Source organism: Engystomops pustulosus, chromosome 1, assembly GCF_040894005.1.
Source record: "Engystomops pustulosus chromosome 1, aEngPut4.maternal, whole genome shotgun sequence".
NCBI lineage: Eukaryota > Metazoa > Chordata > Amphibia > Anura > Leptodactylidae > Engystomops > Engystomops pustulosus.
The window spans coordinates 67,714,876-67,738,901 of NC_092411.1; the positions used below are offsets into that span (position 1 = coordinate 67,714,876).

General features: G+C 42.0%; 1 protein-coding gene across 3 annotated transcripts in view; it reads left to right on the forward strand.

Annotated features, from left to right (window-relative positions):
- Window positions 1-13,152, forward strand: part of ACAD10 (acyl-CoA dehydrogenase family member 10) — a 35,344-nt gene extending 22,192 nt beyond the window's left edge. For all 3 annotated transcript variants that reach the window (XM_072143069.1, XM_072143050.1, XM_072143061.1), the window contains exons 12-21: window positions 5,355-5,528; window positions 6,233-6,633; window positions 7,188-7,328; window positions 7,555-7,692; window positions 8,137-8,227; window positions 8,425-8,583; window positions 8,715-8,887; window positions 10,114-10,257; window positions 11,387-11,464; window positions 11,747-13,152. In XM_072143069.1, the coding sequence (XP_071999170.1) occupies window positions 5,355-5,528; window positions 6,233-6,633; window positions 7,188-7,328; window positions 7,555-7,692; window positions 8,137-8,227; window positions 8,425-8,583; window positions 8,715-8,887; window positions 10,114-10,257; window positions 11,387-11,464; window positions 11,747-11,881 (1,634 nt within the window). In that variant the 3' untranslated portion in view covers window positions 11,882-13,152. The remainder of the gene's footprint in view (window positions 1-5,354; window positions 5,529-6,232; window positions 6,634-7,187; window positions 7,329-7,554; window positions 7,693-8,136; window positions 8,228-8,424; window positions 8,584-8,714; window positions 8,888-10,113; window positions 10,258-11,386; window positions 11,465-11,746) is intronic.
- The last annotated feature ends 10,874 nt before the right edge of the window (window positions 13,153-24,026 follow it).

Here is a 24,026-nt window from a genome sequence, read left to right on the forward strand (position 1 = left end):
TAGCCTAATTATGGAATTAGATCAGTTTGAATGGAGAAATGATTATTTGTTTTTAACCTTAGACATATCGTCCTTATATTCGAACATTCAACATGATCTCGGACTCCAGTCTATTCACTGGGCTCTCACTCAAAATACCACCCTACCCGAAGCCCAAATAGAGTTCTTATGCAAAGGACTAGAATTTGTCCTCAAACACAATGTATTTGATTTTCAGAAGCAGGTTTATCACCAAATACGAGGTACGGCCATGGGGACTCGAGCCGCCCCAAGTTACGCAAACTTATTTATGGGGCGGTTCGAGTCCCTATTTATCTATAATACGGAACAATGGTCTAAGAATGTGGTATATTACAAAAGATATATAGACGACCTCTTCTGTATTTGGCAGGGAAATGAGGAAGAGGCCATTAAATTCGTGAAAGCACTAAATAAAAATGATTGGGGTCTTAAATTTACAAGCAACCTGAGTCGTAATACGACCGTTTTTCTCGATCTCGAAATAACAGCAACAGACAACAAGATTGTTACCACTACACACTTCAAAAGTGTCGACAGCAATAGTTTTTTGGAATTGGGAAGTGCACATTATCCTAAATGGGTAAAAAATATACCTTTTAGCCAATTCCATCGAATTAGGAAAAACTGTACCAATCAGGAAGACTACAAGACACAAGCTAAAATCTTGAAGAAGAGGTTCAAGGAGAAAAAATACCCCAGAGAGATCATAGATGAAGCATACTCAAAATATGCAAAAAAAACACAGAAAGAATGCCTGCTACCAAAAAATAAGAAGAGCCCAGATGTAGGGAGATCGAAGAGGCTAGCATTTAATTTTATTACTACCTATGATAGGGGAAACCTAAAGATCAGAGAAATCCTAAAAAAACATTGGACCATCCTTAAAAGAGATCCAATCCTTGGTGATGCCCTCCCTGCCTATCCACTCATAACCTTTAGAAAGGCCACAACCATAAAAAATGTAGTAGCCCCGAGTAGGCTAAAATCCATCAAAACTAATCCGGCTCATATTGTTAACAAAAAACCAGGGGTGGAAAAATGCAAACATAAACTATGCCTCTGTTGTGACTCAATTAATGAGGGGGCGACCACGTTTACATCAAAAATCACCAAAGAAACATTCAAGATAAAAACGAGAATGTCATGCTCCTCCAATTTTGTTGTCTACCTGGTTGATTGTCTTTGTGGAAAACAATATGTCGGTCGGACGATCCAGTCACTTAGAGTCAGACTGAACGGCCACCGACATAAGACAAAAATAGGTTTTCTTAAACAAAGTTTATCAAAACACATCTTTTTAGAACATGAGGGAGATTTTAACTGTGTGACAATAACCCCTATAGAACAAATTAAGGAAGAAAACACTAACCGTGCGAAGACCCTGAACCGTAGAGAATCATTTTGGATCTTCAAACTGAATACATTAGTCCCCAATGGTCTCAATGAGGTTATTGAATCCATGTAATACAGATCCGCAACTAAAAGATTCAGTTCTAGTTTCCAATACTTCTGATGAAGATTTGAAACCCGTTTAATATTGATCCACAACTAAATTACTTACCCCCTCTGTGCATGACAACAAGAACGGGGGATCCCGTCCGAGACTGTGGTCCGCTACCATCTTGATCCTCGGTCCGGAGCGGCGCTCATAAGCGTGGTTCCTTTTTGGTCCTCCCTGCGATCCGTAGCTCAGGCAGACCATAGCGCCGGGGAGCTCAACACGGGCTATAGGATCTCACTTTCCTGTAACTCAGGTACAGAAACTTAGCACTTTATGTACTATTGGTCTTATCAAATTAGTATTTTTAGATAGAAATAACCTTTTAGCTAACCATCTATTCAACATCTGGGAATTTTGATGTGTTTTGAAATTCACAACTAGAATTTAGATTGTTAACGGTACCAGACCGAACTCTGACCCCCGGGTTATCACATGACCGGAACCTAGTCAACCCCGGGATCCCGGTCTTTTTGGTAATGTATTTAAGGTCTCACTGCTGTACGTTATTTTATGTCTGTCATTTTATATTTGTCATCTTATGCCTGACGAAGGCTCCAGTCCGGAGCAGAAACGCGTCGCGAGTTTTATGCATTAAAGATTTTTACTTAAACGCATACAGTTGTGCGTTATATCATTGGAAATAGAAGCGCCGGTCCGCAAACCTCTTCATCCCTCGGGACCCGCCTAATACCATTGTATACACGCTCCCAGGATCCTGGTCCTGTCTAGGAGCGTGGTTCATCAGGACCGGCTGCTCTGCTTTTATACATGCTATATTTAAGCAATCACCAGGTGAGAGTCTGCTGATACGTTAATGCACAAATTCTATTACAGTAATTGTATCACACGAGGTCGCGCTCCTCCGCTTTTTCTTTTCTCTCCTCCCACTCTCTCCCTAACGGGGCCACCCGGAGCTTCTTTAAGCCCCCCTTCCCAGGCCATTTGATAAACTGCCATTAGAGAGCATTGCCTCTATCCCTTCATTGTCCCTCTACATGCCTGTAAACCTAAGCAATGAGGTCCTAAAGCTGTATGCAAATGACCTATGAAATGTCCAATGAAGCATTAGCATATTCAAGCTGTCCACTCTATTCATGAGTGGGAGGCACAGCCACACCCCCAGTGCATGACTGACAGCCTGTATAATGATGTGAGGCTGTATAATGATGTGCTTCCTGGTACTCGCACCCCCTGCAGCCTGTGTGTGCATGTGTGTGTTTAGGAGAGATACAGCAGAACATGTCAGATTCATGTGTAGCGGATATCTGTGTCTCTCACCTGTATATTAGGAGGATGCAGCATTTACTATACATTACACACACTAGTAATGCTTTACTATACATTACACACAGACATGAGCAGGGGGAGGGGTAACAGGGTGACATCACTGCCTCTGACCATGTGACCAGCCTCATTTATATGATAAAGAATAGATGATTTTACAATGATTAATGTATGAAATAACTAGATAAAGGCTGGGATGGGATCCTTGTGAGCTGCTCCAACAGGTAGTAGTGACAGGACAAGTGACACAGACCTGATGACAGGTGTCCTTTAAAGACCGTCAAGTATAACTGTGCACCTCCCATTAGTTGGAATTGCTTATGTGCAAAAATGTGCAAGAATTTGGTATATTTATGTGGCAACTTAGTCCACATGCTTTTACATGGACCACACCCATATTACCAAGTCACAAAAGTATAGTGCAAATTACAACAGATTTCTGTTATAAGCAGATAGGTAAATATGTCCCAAGAACTTTTCGTTAAAGTATTCTCTAGGTCCAGAACAATATTTTCACAAAAAATTTAATTTGTAAAATAGAAATATTGAAAAAAAGAAAAAAGAAATGCTCATGCATTTCTTTCATTCTCAGTGATATTCTGTAGCGCTTTTACAGATTGTGGGTTCAAATACAAACAAAATAAGACATTACATAGTAAAAACACTATAATATGAAACAAAAGAAATGAGGACCCTGCTTGCAAGAGCTTACAATCTGTTAGACACTCCTTTAAGCCCAGATCCCCCTGGTATACTTACCCAAGGACCGTAAATCCTGCCTTCACTAAACCTTTCACAACTTCAAATTCTTTCCCAGTTAAAGGTGGTTTCCCACGAAGAAAAGGATGGGGCCTAACTTTTCTTCATGGGAAAACGCCTTTAAGGTTTTCCCTCTTCTTAAAAGGAGCCCAGTTCCATCAAATAAATGTTGTTTTTTCTGTATAAAAAAGGGAGGAATATTTGGCATTGAGACTTATGTCATAATAATGATATATGAGTAGAACATGTAAGAGCTTTGCTTGTTAAGAAAGAATTAAAAAAAAAAAAATTAACACGCTTGTATGCTAAAACAACTAAATTAAAAGTTTCAGCCTATAAACTGAGAATAGAAAATTTGACAAAAAGGGGCTACCGAATTTTTCGGACTATAAGGTACACCGGATTATAAGGCGCACCATCAATAAATGCCTGTTAAAACATCTAGGTTCATATATAAGGTGTACCGGATTATAAGGATGAATGGCCAGCAGGTGGCAGACCTGTGCACCAAGGCAGCTGTTGTCTGTAAGTACGGTTCCTATTTAAAGGAAACCTACCACTTCCGATGATGCCTCTAAGCTGCAAATGCTGGCGCTTATTTTCTTTATGTTTTTAAACAGATGTAAAGCGTTTAAACGCTTTAGTAATCTTTTTATACCAAGTAGATTCACCACACCGTGGTACGTGCTCGGGGCATAAAAACATAACGAAAATAAGCGCCGGGACCAGCTCACCCAGAGCTGGTGCACGGCATTTGCAGCTCAGAAGCACGATTGGAAGTGGTAGGTTTCCTTTAAGGCGCACTGGACCATAAGGCTCACCTTTTGATTTCTGAGAAAATCAAAGGATTTTTTGTGCGCCTTTTAGTCCGAAAAAACGGTAGTTTATTTCATGTTGAAGAACACTTTTTTGCCATTATACAGTATCTGTTGTTTTTTTACAAGAGGTTTTCCCTCTCAAGCTTCTTTCTGTAATATGAAGTTGTCTCTCAGCTGGGAGTGGAGACCCAGCCAATGTGACTCACTATATATACATTTATACAATGTACCCCTTCCCCTCCACATAGTTTCTATGTATTCAGACTCCTTAGTGACCCATCAAAGATCTGCAGCAAATTTCAGAGTGGAACTTATTTTATCAGGCGGGGGTGGGGGAGGCATGAAGAAGCAAATTAAGTGGAGACGAGCACTTTTCTCTTACAAGATATATTACAGTAAGTGACCATTTACCATTTATGAATTGTCTGCAATGAGGGAGATGCAGGAACTGCTAGCACATACACTACGTTGTGATTTACAATCGCACAGTGCATGAGCAAGACATGGAATCCCTGAGGATGGTGATAGGGATGGGTTTTATAGTGGAGACAGAAGTGGACACGAGTCAAAAGTCAAATTTTGACAAAATGTTGCAATGCTGAAATACCACTTAAAGGTGGATTGGAAACTGATAAGGAGCTGGATAAAGTAGTGGTTTTATATGCTGTTTACTGGCAACAGGCCTCTTAAATTTACTCAATTTACTCAAATTTAGTTAAATATGTTATAGGCACCCCAAATCATGACTTCAAAAAAAACCTGCTTTGCAAAAGAACAGTTTCATAGATATTTAAAAGGTGTGGCTTTTAGAACGCAGTATTACACAACAATTTTGCTTTGGAAATTTAGGCATCCAAAGACCTATGTTTTTAAAGGTTTATTAACCATGTATTATGCGTCAGATATTATTGAATCTAGGTATTACAGGTAGGAATTTTCAGGACATAAAAATTTTCATTTTCCCGTTCTAGGGCTAAAGACATATGACCTGAAAGAATTAGGAATTCCCACTGCGGAGGAATATTTTGACTGGTACTGTAAGAATATGGGAATCCCTAAATCGGAGAACTGGTATTTCTATGTGGCTTTCTCGTTTTTCCGAATTGCCGCAATCCTGCAAGGTGTATACAAGAGATCTCTTACAGGTACTGCTCAAATCTATTCCACAAACATTAAACAAATTGAAATAATGCACCTGCATTATCACATGGCTGAGTGTCAGTTGCTGACTTAATAATAATTCACATATATATATATATAGCGCACACAGATTACGCAGTGCTGCACATAGCTTGCCAAATCAGTCCCTGTCCCCAATGAGGCTCACAATCCAATCAACCTACCAGTATGTTTCAGAGTGTGGGAGGAAACTGGAGGACGTGGAGGAAACCCACCCAAACACGGAGAGAACATACAAAATCTTTGTAGATATTGACCCTGGAACTTGAACCCAGGTTCCCAGCGGTGCAAGGCTGTAATGCTAGCCACTAAGCCACCATATGTCCTGTGGGAAATGAGTCAAGCCAGGAACGACTAGGTCAGAAAGACTCTTTTCCAACCCCATGACTTCTTAGGTCATATAGTTCATTTAATTCCTAATGCTGATTTTCCAAGAATATAGAAGGACATCATTGTGATCTCGTCATCTACCAACAGATTGGTTATAGGTTTGTGGGATGGCCCAGCGCTAAAAATATTTACATACTAGAGCTGCCATGCCGTTGTCTATCTGTTGGTATAAATTGTTTAAAGAATATATGACCTCTAGGAATTTTTTCATCAGTTTACCTTTGCAATAGAGAAACAATTCACAGTAACATAATTCATTTAATATGTTATGCTTTTACAGGTCAAGCAAGTTCTGCGAATGCAGGTGCTAGTGGAAAATTGGTAGAATTCATGTCAGATATAGCCTGGGACTTTGCAACTAAAGAAGGTTTTCGCATATTTAAATCAGAATCTGGAGGTTTATCCACAAATCCACCAAAAAGATTGTACAGTACTTGGTGTCGGATACACAACTCCAGAGCTTCTCAGAACAGAACCTTTGTTCCTAAAGCTTTGTTGCACTCGAACCAGAGGGGTGTCCTAATCTTCAGTCCTGATGGACTTTCCACCAAGGCCAGAGACCTGTATAGTGAATTAAAGGAGTTTATGGAGATCCATATTTACCCTGCTGAGCAAGAACTGAGAAACTATCAATTTTCTGAGAAGAGATGGAAACCACACCAACTGATTGAAGACCTTAAGGTAAATGAAAGTTAAAAAAAAAGTTCATGGTGAAACAAATAACCATTATATATAGGATTCAATTCTCAATTAATAAAGCTTGTGACTTTACCTCATGTGTTTTGTATGTGTGTGTAAGTGTTGGGGAAGGATATTGGGTAATATACACATATATTAAAAGTTCTGAACTACTTTATTGATATTTAAACTGAAGCCTCTTGTCCTTTACCTCATAAGCCAGACATCCCTGACCAAAAAATGGCTGCGGATATGGAGTCATGTGATTTCTAACTGCCCCTGAACAATTGCCCTGCCATGACCTTGATCTTATATTCATGCATATTATCATAAGGTCCTGTCAGGGCAATTGTTCATGGACAGATAGAGATCACATGACCCTTTATCTCCTGCCATTTTATTATTTCAACTTGCAAAATGCTGTATAGGGTTAATTCCCCTAAAATAAGGTAGAGTGTACATGTATGCAGAAGCTGATGTAACTGAGTTCAGAGGAGCATAATACATACAAGGTCTGTGTTGCTGGAAGTTTCTTGTCATGTGCTTTGTGTCTTCAGGAAAAAGCAAGGACCCAAGGGTTATGGAACCTTTTCCTCCCATTGGAGAGTGACCCAGAGAGCAAGTATGGTGCCAAGCTAACAAACATGGAATATGCTCATCTTTGTGAGCTAATGGGAACATCTCTTTATGCACCAGAGGTTTGATATGCAGCATATACTACAACATATAGCTATAACACAGTCTTTATTGCCTTTTAATTATCGTAATGATATTTTACCAAATCTTCTATTCATAAAAACTTACGGTGGCAGGCAAAATTGAGTGCCTGCTGTATCTAAACAACTGGCTTCAACTGTACTTTAATTTAAATTAATGCATTTAGTTTTTTTGGGAGTAACTCCATTACTGTACTGTAATACTTAGATATTTAATTGTTCGGCCCCTGATACGGGAAACATGGAGGTGCTACTTCGCTATGGAACCGATGAACAGAAGGAACAGTGGTTAACGCCATTATTAGAAGGAAAGATCAGATCATGTTTTGCAATGACTGAACCACAGGTAAGTGGATTGGTGAAATTATGTATAGTTTTCTATGTATACAGTACTATGTATTTTTGCTTTATAGGGTATTTCCTATTTCAGCAAAAAGTTATAACTTCCATATCCCCAAGCTCATGCATATAATTGTTATCTTCATTACTATTTCTTTCTTTCTACTGTTTATTATCTTCTTCTGTATATGCTTCATATTCTTTCTGTGAGATATTGATTTTATATAAAATTTTGGAACCATTAATTTTCATGCATGAGTAGCGCACCCCCTTTAAATAGTTTTGACCCCCACCGACCCAATGTTATAGCCTATTCTGAATTACTTGTTGAATGTGATTCTGTATCTCAGCTTTGCTACGTAGCTACTTAGTAGTAACTTAATATGTAGCTACCTAAATACATAGCTATGTTGCCTAGTAGCAGAGACAGTCTTTTTGCATTTATCTGTAGGTTGCCTCCTCTGATGCCACCAACATTGAGTCATCGATTGTGGAAGATGAAACCTTGTACATCATTAATGGACATAAGTGGTGGACATCAGGTATAAAATTTAAATGATATACCCTTAGCAATAGGCTTTGAAATGCATAATAAAGGGAGTTGTACAATACATTATTAGGTTTGGGGCCCCTAAACCAGTAGCATATCTTTATGACAGGTTCCCCCTAAGCAGTTTGCTTTTTATGTTATTTACTTATATGGAAGGCTGTGGCAAATGATATTGTTTTACTTATAAAGGTGCACTTGATCCACGCTGTAAAATTTGTATCTTCATGGGGAAGACTGATCCAGATGCTCCTCGCCATAAACAACAGACAATGATCTTGGTTCCAATGGACACAACTGGAGTTGAAGTCCTGAGGCCTCTCACTGTCTATGGGTTAGATGACGCTCCAGGTATAGGATTTTATTCTTGTAAATACTTGTAGTTAAATATCTATTTGGTTATGGTAATGTAGATATGGTAGTTCTAAAAAATGTACTTCAATTTCGTGTCCTAATGGGCCACTTTTTTTTCCCGTGCAAAGCTGGACATGGAGAATTACGGTTTGACAATGTTCGTGTGCCTAAGGAAAATATACTACTAGGTAGAGGAAGAGGATTTGAAATTGCACAGGGAAGACTGGGACCAGGGAGAATACATCATTGTATGAGGCTGATAGGACATGCCGAGAGGTCCTTATCTCTCATGAAGCAAAGAGTAAGTCATCTTATGTCTTAGTATATGATGCCCACTTCTGTACCATTTTACACAAGTATCTGCATCTTACAGTTTTCTGCAAAACCAGGCTGATTATTATCTAAAAGTATATATTTCAAGTTAAGCAGATTTGTCCATGTAGGGTGAAAAATAAAGTGGATTTTACGCGCAGATGTGTACAGGGGGATAAGAACTTACAAAATCATCTTTTATGGATTACCTACGCGCAATTTGTTTTGTTGCAAAAACCAAGAGTTGTGAAGAGTTGGATGTCATCCCCCTCAAGGAGGCCATCATTGTCTGCTCTGTTGGATTCCTATTCCAGCACCTGCACCCAATAGCTGTTCAGGGCAGCTTTTGACACACCACAACACAGTGGGGATATACTATAAAAAATACTGGAAAACCTCTTTATTCCAGATCTGGCACCAATACAACATCCTCAATCTTGTCTTCTTTTCCACACCTATACTGTAAGGGTGCCAACCATGGCAGATGACTCATTATAAACTGCAGAGTGGATGGATAAATTTATATGTAATAAATGCTCCAACGATCTTTTAATGTGTGTAATGCCTAAAATACTTTTTCAGGATTTCAGTACAGATGAAATATTTATTGGATGGTCATTAATGTCATCAATAACACATTTGTAGGTGCTTGGCACCATCGATCCACCAATATAAGCAGCTGCGGCGCCAGGAAAAATGCATTGTACAGAGTCTAACGTGTACATATTTGTACACTGTGTACGTACTTGAATTGGAGTTGATCCACAGTAAACCATCTTAGCCGCTAAATATTGCACAGAGATGTTTGCTGTGTTTATACTGAAACTACAACTCCATATGTCAATGTATCAGTAGGAGTGCTAGGGTGTTGGGCTTGATGATCTAAAATCAATGTCCTACCGATAGGTCATCAATATGAAATCTTGGAGAACCCTTTTAAGAAACCTTAACAGTCAATGGCTAGGAATAATCATTGTTTTTGGATGTTATGTTTGGCTTGTATGGTGTGAATGCAAGGTCTAGTCTGATGCCAAGTTGATTTTGTCAACCAATATATATATACTGTGTGTATGTATGTGTGTATATATATATATATATATATATATATATATATATATATATATATATATATATATATGTGTGTATCAATGAAAAAATGGAAGTGCTACCTATTGTCTTATTGTCTAATTTCTTATTCTTTTATACCATTAAAAGGTAAAATCAAGAATAGCTTTTGGTAAGACGTTGGCTGAACAAGGGACTATCTTGGCAGATATTGCTAAATCTAGAGCTGAGATTGATCAGGCAAGGCTGCTGGTACTAAAAGCTGCCCACCTTATGGATACTGTGGGCAATAAGGTAGGTTTTTTTTTTTTTTTAGTAATGTAACTAATATCTGTCTAATTTTTTAGTAGGCTATAGAAGCACAGAAGTATGCCTGAAGAATAGTTCATGAAAGAGTTTCTCAAATAGGTTCTATACCTAAATATGTTATTGCTAACTTCTATTGCAATTAGCTTGGCATACCATATTTACTTGAGTATAAGTTTTTCAGTACAGAAAACCCTCTGTACTCCCCTTCCCAACACTCCCGCAGGTCCTCTACTGTCTTCTGAAGCTCCAGCTCCGTCTTTTGGACATCGGCACACACTATGATGTCAGCAAGCGGCAATATGGAGCTTCGTGACACAGAAGAGGAGCTCTGGGGGGCATTGGTAAGGTGAGTGCAGAGTTCCCACCTTAGGGTTATACTTGAGTCAATAAGTTTTCCCAGTTCTTTTGTGTTAAAGGAACCTACCATTTGATTTGATGCATTATGAAGCAAACATACTTTGAGAATGGTGTTGCTCCACTGATGCAGAATCATATCTTGGTTAATCCCTGAGCTGAGTGGTTTTGCTGAAAAAACAATTATACCATTCAGGACCTCGGGAAAGCTGGGACAGTCTGGCTTACACATTACATGGGCGCTTGGAATTACAAATGGCTGCTAAGTAAAGCATGACTTGTCAAGCACTAATCAACCTGAGCTGAATGACTCATACACAGCAGCTGGGGGATGGTGCAGCAATTGATTATTTTGTCTGTCAGGAAGGGAACTGCAGGAGATGATAATGCAGAGATCAGAGAGACTGCTGCTAAGAGAAGCGGCAAAGCAAGTGCCAGAGCAGACATAGAAGCCACAGAGCTTCATTATTATAATGTTATATCTGTTTTATCAGCAAAACCACTCGGCACAGGGATTAACCAAGACACGATCCTGCATCAGTGTAGCTGCAGCATTCTCAAGGTATGTTTGCTTCATAATGCATCAAATCAAATGGTAGTTTTCCTTTAAAATGGAGTACCTCGGCTTATACTCAGGTCGACTTATACTCAAGTATATACAGTATTTTCTTCAACTTTAGCAATAATATCTGTATAATTTTGATTATGAATCTTTAATTTTATCTGTTCATTTTACCATTTAACAATTGTCTTTGTACAGGAAGCGGCTTTGGAAATTGCTATGATTAAGATGGTTGCCCCGGCCATGGCTCAGAATGTTGTTGACAGAGCAATTCAGGTAAACTACTCTAGTAGTCTGCTTATGTTATGCGAGTATTTGAGGCGCCAAAGTGTTTTCTAAAGGATTACTCATCCACACAAACTTATTAGGAGATTTATGCATTGTAAGAATATGGTGTGAAATTTTCTTAACCAACAACCCCAAAAAGCTTTAGAAGTCTGGATCTTTGGACATTCACCCCAATAAATCAGTTTGTCTCGGTGTCCTATTATATGACAACTGTTAACAAGTGTGATCTATGGTTGTATAACTTTCATCTAACTTTCCCTTATTCATTAGGCTTTTGGGGCTGCAGGACTCAGCAATGACTTCCCACTTGCTCAGTTTCATGCCTGGACAAGAGCCTTACGGTTAGCAGATGGACCCGATGAAGTTCACCGAGCTGCTGTGGCTAAAATGGAAATGAAACATTAGGAAATGTGTTTTGTTATGGAACCTTAAGACCAATTTTACTTATTGATGTTTAAAGAAATTGCCACAATAATCATGTGAAGGGTCTCAATCATTATACAGTGTCTCCTGATCTTTAAGGGTATCTAATTTTTATGCAAGCTTTACAGAAATCCATAGATTGAGTGAGTGAGGAACAGCACTGTTTTGGATAAATATATGACGTGTTATTTACATTTTCTATAAGCTTTTATCTTTGCAGTCTATTCTTTGCTGGTTGTTGGAGACCTAGTTGCTGTGACACACGCATTGAGCTTCTGATAAGATGATGTAAGTTTCTAGCTAGCAAGATGGACTTCAGCCCTGAGTGAAATGCAGATTGAGAAGGAGTTAGGATGATAAGAACCAGAGAAAGTGGATTGGGAAATATCTCGACATATTACAGAGTTTCTTTTATAGTTTTATTGAAACATTAGTGACCCTTTAAGCCATACAGTTATACGTATGGGCTCCAGATGAACACTTTTTTAGGTTAAAATAAATACATGTGGGGACATTTATCAATTAATGAATGACCACCCTTCCGGGAACCGCCATATACATCAAAAGGCTCCCATTTGCAAACTTTCACTTATTATGTGGAGCTTGCGTTAAGGGAGAAATTATTGCAATTGCTGGCTGTGCGCCAGTAATTGAGATTATTTCAGGGTTTATACACCAAAAAACTGGTGTACAAGTCCATATAAATGTCCCCCTTGTACTTAGATCAGTGAGAATAAATTTTGAATAGATTTTTGTTCTTCTTTATTATGTATGTGTATGACAATATTCATGAAATGCTTGTCCTCTTAAAGATCCCAGGAAAATACCAAAACTGTATAACATAAACTACGATGAAGGTGAAATGTGAAATACAACTTTGTTTTAAAACTTCTGAAACATTTGTGTAGAAAGTGCAGATGAGTTAAAACTGTTCTCTGTACAATATGCGCTTGTGTATAGATTTTTTATAAAAAATTATATTGTAATAATTTGTTATATACCATATTTAATTGATTTCTATGAATAAATGTATAAACCTCTTTTCCTCTTCTCTCTCATCTTTCTCAAAAATGCAAATCTCCAAGTGGAACCCAAAACAAAATCTGGACCAATTAGTATCATTTATACTACCGGGCCCCAAGTCTTTCAGGGGCAACTGCAGTCTTCATAGTTTTGGCCCATATATGTTTTAACATTGAAGATTTATGCATGATGTATGGACATTGGCAGGTTTTCATTATGACCATGCAGTATTAAGTATGATACAACCAGCTGTCCTGCCCTACATGCCTCATGTGTGTATATATATATATATATATATATATATATATATATATGTGTATGTATGTATGTATGTATGTATTAAACTATTCGGCCCCTAGTGTATATACACTCATGTCTGTTCACATAGCATTTTTTAAGCCATTTTGCAGTTTAAAAATCAAGTGCAAAAATAGAATATGAACTGGAAACAGGAAAAAAAAAGCTGCTTGTCCTACTTTGTTGTGTTTTCAGTAACGGAATCACCATTAAAACTATGGTGGATGTCAGCAAATACATACGCCCTATTGTACAAAGCTTATCAGCATTCAGAACTGTGGTAGGAAACGCCAAGAAATTGCCTTGGTTTTCAATTAGCGGTTTTTTTTTGTAGCCTATCATGATGACCTGACAACCTAAACTAAGTCACTGAGAGGCTCGGCTTTACAACCACTCCAAATAACCCTGAAACCCCCCTGGTGGCCAGTGCAGGGACAAGGAAAGAAGATAATGGGCATTACTTTGATATTCCATTCCAAATGGAGTTCTACTCCTCTCCATGAAGGCTCCTGTGATTTCATTTTTTTTTTATTATATATTTTCACAGTACACTACTTCTACTCCTATTATGTATATATGGGTGCAGCACAGTACTACTTCTCCTTTTCTTTAATATATGGGCACAGAATAGTACCACTACTCCTATCCTGTATATATGGGCGCAGTACAGTAATACTACTCCTATCCTGTATATTCAGGCGGTACAGTACAGTACTACTACTCTTATCTGGTATATATGGCCACAGCTAAGTACTACTACTCTTATCCTGCATATATACATAGCATAGTAATACTCTTATCCTATATATAGACATGGGATAGTACTACTCCTACCATGTGTATATGGACACAGCACAGCACAGCACTAGCCCTATCCTGTAAATTTGGGCACAACACAGAACTGCTACTCCTACCCTGTAAATATGGACACAGCACAGTACTACAGCTCCTATACTGTATGTATGTGCACCGCACAGTACTACTACTCCTTTTCTTGAATATATGGGCACAGCACAATACTAATACACCAATTATGTAACTATGGGCACAACACAGTACGAATCCTCATATCCTGTATATATGGGTAATACTATCATGCATATGTGAGCACAGTACTACTCCTCCTCCTATACTGTATATAAAGACTGTAGACTTTTCTACCATTACTATCCTGTATATATGATCACAGCACAGTATTAGTACTCTTATCCTGTATATATGGACACCTACTACAACTCCTATCCTTTATATATGGACATAGCACAATACCACTACTCCAATCTTGTATATATGGACACAGTACTGCTATTTCTATCCTGTATATATAGACACAGCACAGTATTACTACTCCAATCCTGTATATATCGGCACAGCAAAGTATTACTACTCCTATGTTGTGGGTATATCATGAATACATAAATAAGAAAACACCCTCACAATAAATAAAGTCCCTTCAATTTAATTATTAATTTTTTGAAAAGTTTGCCATATTAAAAATTCTCGTTTTCAGGTAGATAGTTTTACCACCTAAATTAGTTGCTGAATAACATTTCCAATATGTCTGCTATACGTTTTCATAATTTTTTAAATGTCTGGATAATTTATTTTGATGTCACGCGGCTTACAAATCAAATATCGGTTTCCCATATTTTCAACATTGCAGAATTTAATTTTTTTGGTGATAATTACTGTTTTACCAATTTTCAAATCTGCACTAGAGATGAGCGAGCACTAAAATGCTCGGGTACTCGTTATTCGAGACGAACTTTTCCCGATGCTCGAGTGCTCGTTTCGAGTAACGAGCCCCATTGAAGTCAATGGGAGACTCGAGCATTTTTCAAGGGGACCAAGGCTCTACACAGGGAAGCTTGGCCAAACACCTGGGAACCTCAGAAAAGGATGGAAACACCACGGAAATGGACAGGAAACAGCAGGGGCAGCATGCATGGATGCCTCTGAGGCTGCTTAATCGCACCATTATGCCAAAATTATGGGCAACAGCATGGCCATGACAGAGTGACAGAATGAAGCTAGATAGCATCTAAAACATCCAATAATTGACCCTGACACTATAGGGGACGGCATGCAGAGGCAGCGGCAGCAGCGGCAGGCTAGAGAGTGGCATGGCGACATACCCTAAATGGACTTAGGCTTCCAACCAATGGGTGGCAGAGAGGAACCAAAGGAGGTGAGCAAGAAGCGCTCAAATAATATCGGTACATGATAAAAGTTTGCCAGTATATTTTGTGGATTACACAGCAGGGTGGCGACAAAGTTAACAAGTTTGATGTGGAAGCCATGAAAACAACCCAAAATTCTGCCTGACACAGCTCGTTTGATAAGGGGACCATGTATGGAGGCAGTGAACTAGTAGTAGATTAAAGGTGCTGCAGTTAAAACTATGTTAGTTGGATCTTGGCATGGAGCTGGCGCTCCGCTGTCAGGCGAGCTTTCGCCAATCCAAGCCCCTGTCTCTAGGCTACTCCCCAAACAGCACTTCTAAGAACCTTTTGTATAAGATCAAGTGTAGTAGCGTTCTTATAAGTTTGGGATATGGCGGGTGAGGGGAATGTAAACAGATGCGCAAGAAGCGCTGAAATAATATCCGTAAATGAAAAAAGTTTGCCAGTATATTTTGAGGATTACACAGCAGGGTGGCGACAAAGTTAACATGGAAGCCATGAAAACAATCCAAAATTCTGCCTGACACAGCTCGTTTGATAAGGGGACCATGTATGGAGGCAGTGAACTAGTAGTAGATTAAAGGTGCTGCAGTTAAAACTATGTTAGTTGGATCTTGGCATGGAGCTGGCGCTCCGCTGCCAGGCGAGCTTTCGCCAATCCAAGCCCCTGTCTCTAGGCTACTCCCCAAACAGCACTTCTAAGAACCTTTTGTATAAGATCAAGTGTAGTAGCGTTCTTATAAGTTTGGGATATGGCGGGTGAGGGGAATGTAAACAGATGCGCAAGAAGCGCTGAAATAATATCCGTAAATGAAAAAAGTTTGCCAGTATATTTTGTGGCTTACACAGCACGGTGGCGACAAAGTTAACAAGTTTGATGTTGAATGCCCTGTAATAGCTCTTGGGCGGTGTGCCTTTTATCACCTAGGCTCAGCAGTTTGAGCACCGCCTGCTGTCGCTTAGCGCTACCGACTGATGGCGCCATGCCCACGGATGGTAATTCGGAGGAGGAGGAGGTGGAGGAGGGGTGGGAGGAGGAGGAGGCATAGTAGGCCTGAAACACCTGGACCGAGGTAGGCCCCGCAATCCTCTGCGTCGGCAGTATATGACCAGCCCCAGGGTCAGACTCGGTCCCAGCCTGCACCAAGTTAAGTGTAGTAGCGTTCTTATAAGTTGGGAATATGGCGGGTGAGGGGAATGTAAACAGATGCGCAAGAAGCGCTGAAATAATATCGGTAAATGGTAAAAGTTTGCCAGTATATTTTGAGGATTACACAGCAGGGTGGCGACAAAGTTAACATGGAAGCCATGAAAACAATCCAAAATTCTGCCTGACACAGCTCGTTTGATAAGGGGACCATGTATGGAGGCAGTGAACTAGTAGTAGATTAAAGGTGCTGCAGTTAAAACTATGTTAGTTGGATCTTGGCATGGAGCTGGCGCTCCGCTGCCAGGCGAGCTTTCGCCAATCCAAGCCCCTGTCTCTAGGCTACTCCCCAAACAGCACTTCTAAGAACCTTTTGTATAAGATCAAGTGTAGTAGCGTTCTTATGAGTTTAGGATATGGCGGGTGAGGGGAATGTAAACAGATGCGCAAGAAGCGCTGAAATAATATCCATAAATGGTAAAAGTTTGCCAGTGTATTTTGTGGATAACACAGCAGGGTGGCGACAAAGTTAACAACTTTGATGTGGAATCCATGAAAACAACCCAAATTTCGGCCTGACACACCTCGTTTGATAAAGGGACGATGTATGGAGGCAGCTATATGGACGACTTTTGGAGGTAGCAATGGAGACAACGTGTGGAGGCTGCTATGGAGACAATTCAATTTGGATAGTGCCTGTATGTGGCAGTCCAAAAAAGTTTTCAAACCAGAGGAGGAGGTAGGTGGCCCTCCATAAAAATGGAATAGATTGAGTGCCTGTATGTGGCAGTCCAAAAAAGTTTTCAAACCAGAGGAGCAGGTAGGTGGCCCTCCATAAAAATGGAATAGATTGAGTGCCTGTATGTGGCAGTCCAAAAAAGTTTTCAAACCAGAGGAGGAGGTAGGTGGCCCTCCATAAAAATGGAATAGATTGAGTGCCTGTATGTAGCAGTCCAAAAAAGTTTTCAAACCAGAGGAGCAGGTAGGTGGCCCTCCAGAAAAATGGAATAGATTGAGTGCCTGTATGTGGCAGTCCAAAAAAGTTTTCAAACCAGAGGAGCAGGTAGGTGGCCCTCCAGAAAAATTGAATAGATTGAGTGCCTGTATGTGGCACTCCCAAAAATTGTTTAAAACAGAGGACCGGGTCGGTGGCCCTCCATAAAAATTAAATGCATAAAGTACTATAGCTAGAGCCAGTGGGCCCTGTCAAAAAATAGCCAGTTTCCTCTGCTTTACTGTACAAAGAGGAGGAGAAGGAGGAAAATGAGGAGGAGGAGGAGTGGATAAATTATTCAGGTTGAGCTTCCTTCACCTGGTGGAGATTGGAAATTAGGAGAAATCCAGGCTTTATTCATCTTGATAAGCGTCAGCCTGTCAGCGCTGTCAGTCGACAGGCGTGTACGCTTATCGGTGATGATGCCACCAGCTGCACTAAAAACCCGCTCGGACAAGACGCTAGCGGCAGGGCAGGCAAGAACCTCCAAGGCGTACAGCGCCAGTTCGTGCCACATGTCCAGCTTTGAAACCCAGTAGTTGTAGGGAGCTGTGTGATCATTTAGGACGATGGTATGGTCAGCTACGTACTCCCTCACCATCTTTCTGTAAAGATCAGCCCTACTCTGCCGAGACTGGGGACAGGTGACAGTGTCTTGCTGGGGGGACATAAAGCTGGCAAAAGCCTTGTAAAGCGTACCCTTGCCAGTGCTGGACAAGCTGCCTGCTCGCCTACTCTCCCTCGCTACTTGTCCCGCAGAACTACGCACTCTGCCGCTAGCGCTGTCAGAAGGGAAATACTGTTTCAGCTTGTGCACCAGGGCCTGCTGGTATTCATGCATTCTCACACTCCTTTCCTCTCCAGGGATGAGAGTGGAAAGATTTTGCTTGTACCGTGGGTCCAGGAGAGTGAACACCCAGTAATCGGTGCTGGAATAAATTCTTTGAACGCGAGGGTCACGGGATAGGCAGCCTAGCATGAAATCTGCCATATGCGCCAGAGTACCAACGCGTAAGAATTCACTCCCCTCACTGGCCTGACTGTCCATTTCCTCCTCCTCCAACTCCTCCAACTCCTCTTCTTCTGCCCATACACGCTCAACAGTGAAGGACTCAACAATGGTCCCCTCTTGTGTCTCGCCAACATTCTCCTCCTCTTCCTCCTCATCCTTCCGACTTCATGCTGACCAGAGAGTTTTTCAACAGGCCAAGCAGCGGGATGGTGAGGCTGATGATGGCGGCATCGCCACTGACCATCTGTGTTGACTCCTCAAAGTTACTCAGCACCTGACAGATATCAGACATCCACGTCCACTCCTCATTGTAGACTTGAGGAAGCTGACTGACCTGACTACCAGTTCTGGTGGAAGTTGACATCTGGCAGTCTACAATCGCTCGGCGCTGCTGTTAAACTCTGGATAACATGGTCAGTGTTGAATTCCACCTCGTGGGCACGTCGCACAACAGTCGGTGAGCGGGCAGTTGGAGGCGGCGCTGCGCTGCCCTGAGAGTGGCAGCATCTGTGCTGGACTTCCTGAAATGCGCACAGATGCGGCGCACCTTCGTGAGCAAATCAGACAGATTGGGGTATGTCTTGAGGAAACGCTGAACTATCAGATTTAACACATGGGCCAGGCATGGCACATGTGTCAGTCTGCCGAGTTGCAGAGCCGCCACCAGGTTACGGCCGTTGTCACACACAACCATGCCTGGCTTCAGGTTCAGCGGTGCCAGCCACAGATCAGTCTGCGCCGTGATGCCCTGTAATAGTTCTTGGGCGGTGTGCCTTTTATCGCCTAGGCTCAGCAGTTTCAGCACCGCCTGCTGTCGCTTAGCGACGGCACTGCTGCTGTGCCTAGAGCTACCAACTGATGGCGCCATGCCCACGGATGGTAGTTCGGAGGAGGAGGTGGAGGAGGGGTGGGAGGAGGAGGAGGCATAGTAGGCCTGAAACACCTGGACCGAGGTAGGCCCCGCAATCCTCGGCGTCGGCAGTATATGACCAGCCGCAGGGTCAGACTCGGTCCCAGCCTCCACCAAGTTAACCCAATGTGCCGTCAGCGATATATAGTGGCCCTGCCCGGCAGCACTCGTCCACGTGTCCGTGGTCAGGTGGACCTTGTCAGAAACGGCGTTGGTCAGGGCACGGATTATGTTGTCTGACACGTGCTGGTGCAGGGCTGGGACGGCACATCGGGAAAAGTAGTGGCGGCTGGGGACCGAATACCGAGGGGCGGCCGCCGCCATGAGGCTGCGAAAGGCCTCGGTCTCTACTAGCCTATAGGGCAGCATCTCCAGGCTTAGCAATCTGGAGATGTGCACATTAAGGGCTTGGGCGTGCGGGTGGGTTGCACTATATTTGCGTTTCCGCTCCAGCGTCTGGGGTATGGAGAGCTGAACGCTGGTGGATGCTGTGGAGGATCGTGGAGGCGACGATGGGGTTTTTGTGGCAGGGTCCTGGGCAGGGGGCTGACTATCAGCTGACACAGGGGAAGGAGCAGTGGTGTGCACGGCCGGAGGTGAATGCGCTTGTTGCCACTGAGTGGGGTGTTTAGCATTCATATGCCTGCGCATACTGGTGGTAGTTAAGCTAGTAGTGGTGGAACCCCTGCTGATCCTGGTTTGGCAAATGTGGCACACCACAGTCCGTCGGTCATCCGGTGTTTCCTTAAAGAACCTCCAGACTTCTGAAAATCTAGCCCTCGCCGCAGGAGCCCTCGGCACGGGAGCTTCACTAGTTGACACATTTGGCGCTGATGCAACAGCTCTGGCCCTGCCTCTCCGTCTGGCCCCACCACTGCCTCTTCCAACCTGTTCTGGTCGAGGACTCTCCTCCGTCTCAGAAGCACTGTGTTCACCCGGCCTCTCAACCCAGCTTGGGTCTGTCACCTCATCATCCTCCGATCCCTCAGTCTGCTCCCCCCTCGGACTTCCTGCCCTGACAACAACTTCCCCACTGTCTGACAACCGTGTCTCCTCATCGTCGGACACCTCTTTACACACTTCCACTACGTCAAGAAGGTCATCATCACCCACAGACTGTGACTGGTGGAAAACCTGGGCATCGGAAAATTGCTCATCAGCAACCGGACAAGTGGTTTGTGACTGTGGGAAGGGTCCAGAAAACAGTTCCTCAGAGTATGCCGGTTCAAATGGCAAATTTTGCTGGGAGGGGGCAGACTGGGGGGGAGGAGGCTGAGGTGCAGGAGCTGGAGGAGTGCCGATTTCGGTGACATGGGTGGACTGCGTGGAAGACTGACTGGTGGACAAATTGCTCGAAGCATTGTCGGCAATCCACGACATCACCTGTTCGCACTGTTCTGGCCTCAACAGTGCTCTACCACGAGTCCCAGTAACTTCAGACATGAACCTAGGGAGTGTAGCTCTGCGGCGTTCCCCTGCTCCCTCATAAGCAGGTGGTGTCTCACCCCGCCCAGGACCACGGCCTCTGACCCCTGCAGTAGTTGGACGCCCACGTCCCCGCCCTCGTCCTCTACCCCTAGCCCTCGGGTTAAACATTTTGAAAATGAGAGTTATAACTTTAATTTTTTTTTTAACTTTTTTTGTGTTTTTTTTTTTGTGTGTGTTTTTTAGTTTTTAAAACCAAACGATGCTATCCTATTGCTATGGCTATTTTCTAGCCAAGTATGAAAGCACACTACTATGCCAGATGAGATGACGCTGAGTTATGAAAAAAATAAACGTAAAATAAAAAAGGAAATGGCAGACTGTGCCTAATTGAAATACAACCCCGGGCCCTTATAAATTTTCCCACTTCGGTCTTTGCGATGGATATGTGCGTCACTAAGCGCAAAACACAGTGGTCGCAAGTCTCACTACAAATTGCTCACAATTTGCTAGTAGATGCACTGCAGCAACTACAGCCACCAGCAGATCAACCAGAAATCAAATATATATAACGCTACTGTAGGCGTAAGTAAGACGTTTGGATTCTCCTATGGCTATTTTCTAGCCAAGTATTAAAGCACACTGCTATGCCAGATGAGATGACGCTGAGTTATGAAAAAAATAAACGTAAAATAAAAAAGGAAATGGCAGACTGTGCCTAATTGAAATACAACCCCGGGCCCTAATAAATTTTCCCACTTCGGTCTTTGCGATGGATATGTGCGGCACTAAGCGCAAAACACAGTGGTCGCAAGTCTCACTACAAATTGCTCACAATTTCCTAGTAGATGCACTGCAGCAATTACAGCCACCAGCAGATCAACCAGAAATCAAATATATATAACGCTACTGTACGCGTAAGTAAGACGTTTGGATTCTCCTATGGCTATTTTCTAGCCAAGTATGAAAGCACACTACTATGCAAGATGAGATGACGCTGAGTTATGAAAAAAATAAACGTAAAATAAAAAAGGAAATGGCAGACTGTGCCTAATTGAAATACAACCCTGGGCCCTAATAAATTTTCCCACTTCGGTCTTTGCGATGGATATGTGCGTCACTAAGCGCAAAACACAGTGGTCGCAAGTCTCACTACAAATTGCTCACTATTTCCTAGTAGATGCACTGCAGCAACTACAGCCACCAGCAGATCAACCAGAAATCAAATATATATAACGCTACTGTAGGCGTAAGTAAGACGTTTGGATTCTCCTATGGCTATTTTCTAGCCAAGTATTAAAGCACACTACTATGCCAGATGAGATGACGCTGAGTTATGAAAAAAATAAACGTAAAATAAAAAAGGAAATGGCAGACTGTGCCTAATTGAAATACAACCCCGAGCCCTAATAAATTTTCCCACTTCGGTCTTTGCGATGGATATGTGCGTCACTAAGCGCAAAACACAGTGGTCGCAAGTCTCACTACAAATTGCTCACAATTTCCTAGTAGATGCACTGCAGCAACTACAGCCACCAGCAGATCAACCAGAAATCAAATATATATAACGCTACTGTAGGCGTAAGTAAGACCTTTGGATTCTCCTATGGCTATTTTCTAGCCAAGTATGAAAGCACACTACTATGCAAGATGAGATGACACTGAGTTATTAAAAAAATAAACGTAAAATAAAAAGAAACTGGCAGACTGTGCCTAATTGAAATCAAACCCCTAATAAATTGTCCCACTTTGGTGTTTGAGGTGGATATGTGTATCACTAAGAGCTAAACACAACGGTAGCAAGTCCCCCTGCTAATTCCTCACAATATGGTACTAGCTGCACTACTAGTGCCAGCAAGCCCAGCCACAAGCAAATAAAAAAAAAAAGTATAACGTTATTGTAGCCCTAAGAAGGGCTGTTGGGTTGTTGTAGAATCACTCCTGCCTAACAGTAAGCTAATAGAACACCCTAACGCTTTCCCTGACCAGCAGCAGCTCTCTTCCTAGCGGCATCCAGACAGAGAATGATCCGAGCAGCGCGGGCAGCGGCTAGTCTATCCCAGGGTCACCTGATCTGGCCAGCCAACCACTGCTATCGACGTGTAAGGGTACCACGTCATGCTGGGTGGAGTGCAGAGTCTCCTGGCTTGTGATTGGCTCTGTTTCTGGCCGCCAAAAAGCAAAACGGCGGGAGCTGCCATTTTCTCGAGCGGGCGAAATACTCGTCCGAGCAACGAGCAGTTACGAGTACGCTAATGCTCGATCGAGCATCAAGCTCGGACGAGTATGCTCGTTCATCTCTAATCTGCACCCCTTAAACTATTAGAAACAGCTTTTAGAAAGATTGTTAACACCTTGAGATCTTCATAGCAATTAAATAAAAAACGTGTAATTTAGAATGGTCCGCTTTCGTCAGTAATATGTTCATTTAGCCCTAAAACTTACACATTCACAAATGATATAAAGAGAAAACCCATCTTACAATTTGTTAAGCAATTTCTCCCGGGTACAGAGACCCCCCACATGTGGCTGTTACTTGTTATAGGGGCGCTCAGCGGGGCGAAGGAGCGCCCCACATCAGTCAGTTTTGGCTTATAGAATTTTGTGGTTTTTAGGTGGATCATGGTGCACCTTTTCGAGCTAGAAAATATTAGTTTTTTTGTTAATGTTGCCATGCGAAGGCTTAACATTTGCGGGATCAGGTGTGTGTGTCTGTGTGGTTTATATGTATAAAAAACACTTGTAATTGATTTTTGACTTAGACTTTTTTTGTGTTCACCATGTACTCCAAGTAATATGTTTAGTTTATTCAACAGGTCAGTACAATTCCCGCAATACCAAATTTCTATGTTTTTGCTTACGTTTTACTAATTTTGTACAATAAAACCTAATGTGGGGGGAAAAAAATCTATAATTATTGCCTCACAATTTTCCAAGTATCATAACTCTTTCAATTTTTGGTCTATATAGCTGAATATAGTGGCATTTAAAGAGTTAACAGATGTGATTAGAGCTTGCTCTGACCACAGGTGTTATAAGGCAATGTCAGTGGTAGGTGACCGCTGACACCCAGTGATTCTCGATGCCGGCTCAGTTCCGGTGCAGAGCTGAAGTGGCTCCACCGTAATAGCGCAGA